This window comes from Etheostoma spectabile, chromosome 5, assembly GCF_008692095.1.
Source record: "Etheostoma spectabile isolate EspeVRDwgs_2016 chromosome 5, UIUC_Espe_1.0, whole genome shotgun sequence".
Lineage (NCBI taxonomy): Eukaryota > Metazoa > Chordata > Actinopteri > Perciformes > Percidae > Etheostoma > Etheostoma spectabile.
The window spans coordinates 24,144,401-24,148,645 of record NC_045737.1 but is presented as its reverse complement, the minus strand read 5'-3'; the positions used below and the strand labels follow the sequence as shown (position 1 = coordinate 24,148,645).

Here is a 4,245-nt window from a genome sequence, read left to right as displayed (position 1 = left end):
GTAATTTACTCATAAAGTTCCTTGTTAAATTCCACAGTGTTTCCAACATGCTTCTCATTTGTCAATTTTTAATCAATCGTGAGGCGCACGATTTGTTAACATACTTTATTAAGACCGGACAACACAGACCTTGTCAAAAAAATAAACATGAAAAAGTAACATGTTTTTTCACTGAAGTTTAATTGTATGATTTATAATTTAATTTACTGTATAATGCAATCTGATTGGTTGGATAACATATTTTCCATGTAATCTTTTGAGAGTTGTGTATTATAATGAAAGTGAGGAATTGGACGCAAAGTTGATGTTAAATCATCGATTTAGTCTCTGGCGCCCCTTTGTGGAATTTATGCAGAATTGAATGAATTCATTTTCAGTTAAAAAAACAGATTATGCAACTCATTCCAAAAACTTTATGAAACACTCCAAATGGCTGAAAAACTAAAGTAAAATGTAACTATCAAGGGTTCTGATGAGTTTAGAGTTAACCAATGCACCTACAGTTGTAGCCTAATAGTGACACAACTTCGCTCAACTCAAACGCAGATTTAGGGACTGTCAATTGGTGATAACCTAATCAGTTTGTGGACTAAATAGGCTAAACAGAGTGATTTAAATCAGTTTATATCATTAAGATCATGTAAATGTTGCCAATGTTTTAACATGTTTAGAAAATAAGAAAGCTAATCTCTCTCTCTCTCTCTCTCTCTCTCTCTCTCTCTCTCTCTCTCTCTCTCTCTCTCTCTTTCCTTTCCCTCTCCGCGTGTGTGTGTTTGTGTGCGCGCGCGCGTGCGTGCGCGTGTGTGGTTGGTTGGAGGGACACTTGCACAGGTGCACAGCTGGAAAGGAATCCAATGTCACCTTAGATTTTAACGAAGCTCATATTAAAATGTAGAAAGGTGATAATAATGAATACAACATTTACAAATCCGGGGAACAAATGCACATTACACTTAAATGTAATGTCCGCTCCCACAGTCAGTGCTGGAAAGTGGAAGCAAATTAAACTGACCTATGTATACTATCATGGCACGGTATAGTCACTAGATAAGAGTATGAGTATAAGTTAGCCACGTTAGATTTTATAAACTATTTGAATACTGACTATAGGTTACTTTACATTTATTTTTACGCGTGTCTACGTCGTATATTAAGAACATAATGTCTTTGTACAACACACTGACATGAGCCAGGGAGGGGCTGCTGCTGCTGCAAAACACACTGATAGAATGAATGCAAAGAGCCAAAAGAACACTTCCTGTTGATGCAAAAATTGCAGCAGCAACTGTCTGACACATCTGGACTGGAGAGGGGGGGAGGCCTGGCTGTAGTGTTAGCGAACTACTGAGTGGAATGGACAACGTTTAATGCTAATCTGCAAGACGGTGAGTGTTATGGACTTCAACTTTGGCTCGGACTAGTGACCATAATGTAATTGCAATTTCGGTGCGTCTTTGCTATGACAGAAAAAGTAATGGCGAAATAATTGCCTGCGACAGTACGCTAGCAACCAAATGCTAGTTAGCGTTAGCTGCTACTTAGCACTGGCAGACATGGGACGGTTGCCAGCTAATTGGTATCATAAGCTGACTAGCATAGCAGCTAGTTCATGACAGCCGCCGATATAGTTTGTACCCGCGTTCGATGTTGTATTTTAGCTAACGTTACTGAACCATACACTGTCAAGCTTTTTTATAATCAGAAAATGTGAGACCAACCCGTAAAACAATCCACCATGCGTGAAAATGTGAAGTCTGTGTGAGAGTTAGGCTTTCTTTTCTGATCTTTTTTGCTCGATTTAGGCTAGCCGCTATAGCTAACTAACGCGATGGAAATTAGCTTGTGTGCTGCTTTTATAGTTGGGGTGGTTTGGCCCTGTTAGCCGATGCTATTTTTTTACTAACGTTAATCAGACTTTAACTACGAGTTAACGTTTAAATGAGAAATGGTGGAGACACAAACAAAAGCAGTAGCTAGGATGTGACGGCAATGCTAACGCCAACCGTTAGCTACTGCACTAGGTAGTTCCTTTCCACCACCACCACCTCATCAATAGCTATCTTACTAAGTTAACTGCTAACAGAATGCTTTGCAACGAAGTTTGAGACACCGCACATCTGCTCCCCAATGTATCAGCACAGTATGCATGTTTGGGATCAACAGTAACGTTACATGCTAATGTCCCTCAGTGTCCATGCACGATGAAGCTAACACGGGTAAATGAGATTCTTAGTGATTAGCTAGCTAAATTACGTACTGAATGTGTAGCAAAGTCTTGCAATAAAAAAACGTCTTATTTTAAATCCACAACGCTAATGGGATGGCATCAGGCCCGTAACTGTTTTGTAATTAGCGTGTCATAAACTAACCTGCAACATTAACGTTACATACAATCCCAGGGCATCTGTTAAGGTGACGCCAGTATTCTCAATGCTTTCGGTCACAATGAATGTAATTTACTGGTAAATAAGTGTACGTGATGGTATGGCAGGAAAGAACAAAGTGCAGGGACATGGCAGGTTATTCTGTACACATGGGTTCACCTATGTCACCAAGGACTATGTATTACTCTTTCTGTGACATTAATTTGCTCTGAAATTCAACAATCCAGTTTGAAACCAACAACTTGCAATATTCCAGTACTTTTGCATCGGAAACTAGTCTAAATATATATATATATATATATATATATATATATATTTATATTTATATTTACCATGAGGCATTTCCGGACACAGTGGAGCCCAACCAATTACAACTTTTGCATGAGCAACCATTATGCTTAACAGAAAAGGGACTATAAAAAAAGTAGGGTTGATTGGGTGCTAAGGATAAGCAGTAAAGCTTGATTGGTTTAAAACGCCAGCTGAAATGAATGACAGTTGTGTCTGGTGAAAACAACAATCTCTGGTCTATCCTGGGTATCTGGAAATACAAAATTGTCTCATGATGTGAGCAAAAGTATTCACAATTATTTACTCTAGCAGTGTATTTACAGTATTTTTTCAAACCAATATACATTTTGGGAATGTAGGAAACGTACCTGAAGTAGACGGTAACATTGACATGTGCATTAGACATAGACAAGCATATGCAGGTTTTTTTCCTGCATGTCAGCAGTAAACAGTGGCTCCCTTGCTTGAATTATTTTCTACCATAGCAAAACCTGACCATTGTGCGGTAATAAAACCTGTTTTGGGCATTGCGTCAAATGTATCACTGCCATCTGTAATTGCAACAAGGGAAATCACTGCAGAGTGGCTCTAGGTGAAAAGGCAGTGTAGCATGATCTTATCCCAGCTAATGAGTGCTGGCCATTAAAAGCTATGTTCACATTGTAAATAAGATGTGGTAAATTTGTCAAGGTTGATGGTGGACAAAATGCAAAATAACCGCTTCACAGGAAGAATGGGAAAGGGCGAGTTAGAGTTCTGTTGAGGATCAAGTTGGTTGCCTTTTCAACTAGTTCCTCTCATCTGGATGCATCAGTTGCTGCATGTAGTGAATTCAGAAGATAACATTTGTCTGTTCTTGTGGATGCCTTGCTGCTATCTTTTTTTTCTTCAGTCAAATTCCAAAACATACCTACTCGATTTCCTTTTTGCCGTCTCTAGGCCTTGAGTGACACCGTGCCACCAAGAAGAACTTGATTGTGTGATCATGGCAAACTTCACTGCACTGTACAGTAATGTGTAATTCTGTCAGTTAAGATTTGTCTTCAATGTTAGGGAATGACTATGTTAAAGGTGTAAAGATGACGTGGAGAGGCTCAAGTCTTTTAAGTCTTCCACTGGTATTGATTAGCAGATTGGCTAAGGTAAGTAAACTGAAATGAAAATGAGCATTTCCAGTTATGTAGCTTACTCAAATGAAATGAGAACACACCCAAGGCTAAACATTACTGCTGTCAGTTAATTTCGTTATTAACGGCGTTAACGCAAACTAATTTTAAAGGCCTCAGTTTGTTTATTGCAAGATTAACGTTCTTTTTGGCCTAGCAAACTTTGTAATTTTTTACACAGGCTGTTGCAACAACTAGTAACGCTAGAAAAACTACAACACCACACCAGATCTAGCTAGGTCGGAAACAAAACAACAGGCACACCACACACATTTATTTGGGCTTGCAAGCCAGCCAAAGAGTGGTAACGTTACATTTGGAGTGGATGGCGAGAGTAAGATGCCAAAATGGATGCCAATAAGATTCCCGAAGGAAAGTTTACTTTTTAAAAGTTGCCAAATGGT

General features: G+C 38.9%; 1 protein-coding gene across 1 annotated transcript in view; it reads left to right on the top strand.

The window, feature by feature from the left end:
• The first annotated feature begins 1,111 nt into the window (after positions 1-1,111).
• zbtb34 (zinc finger and BTB domain containing 34) overlaps positions 1,112-4,245 on the top strand; it is a 10,847-nt gene continuing 7,713 nt past the window's right edge. The window contains exon 1 of the mRNA XM_032516639.1: positions 1,112-1,385. Coding sequence (XP_032372530.1) covers positions 1,368-1,385 — 18 coding nt within the window. The 5' untranslated portion in view covers positions 1,112-1,367. The remainder of the gene's footprint in view (positions 1,386-4,245) is intronic.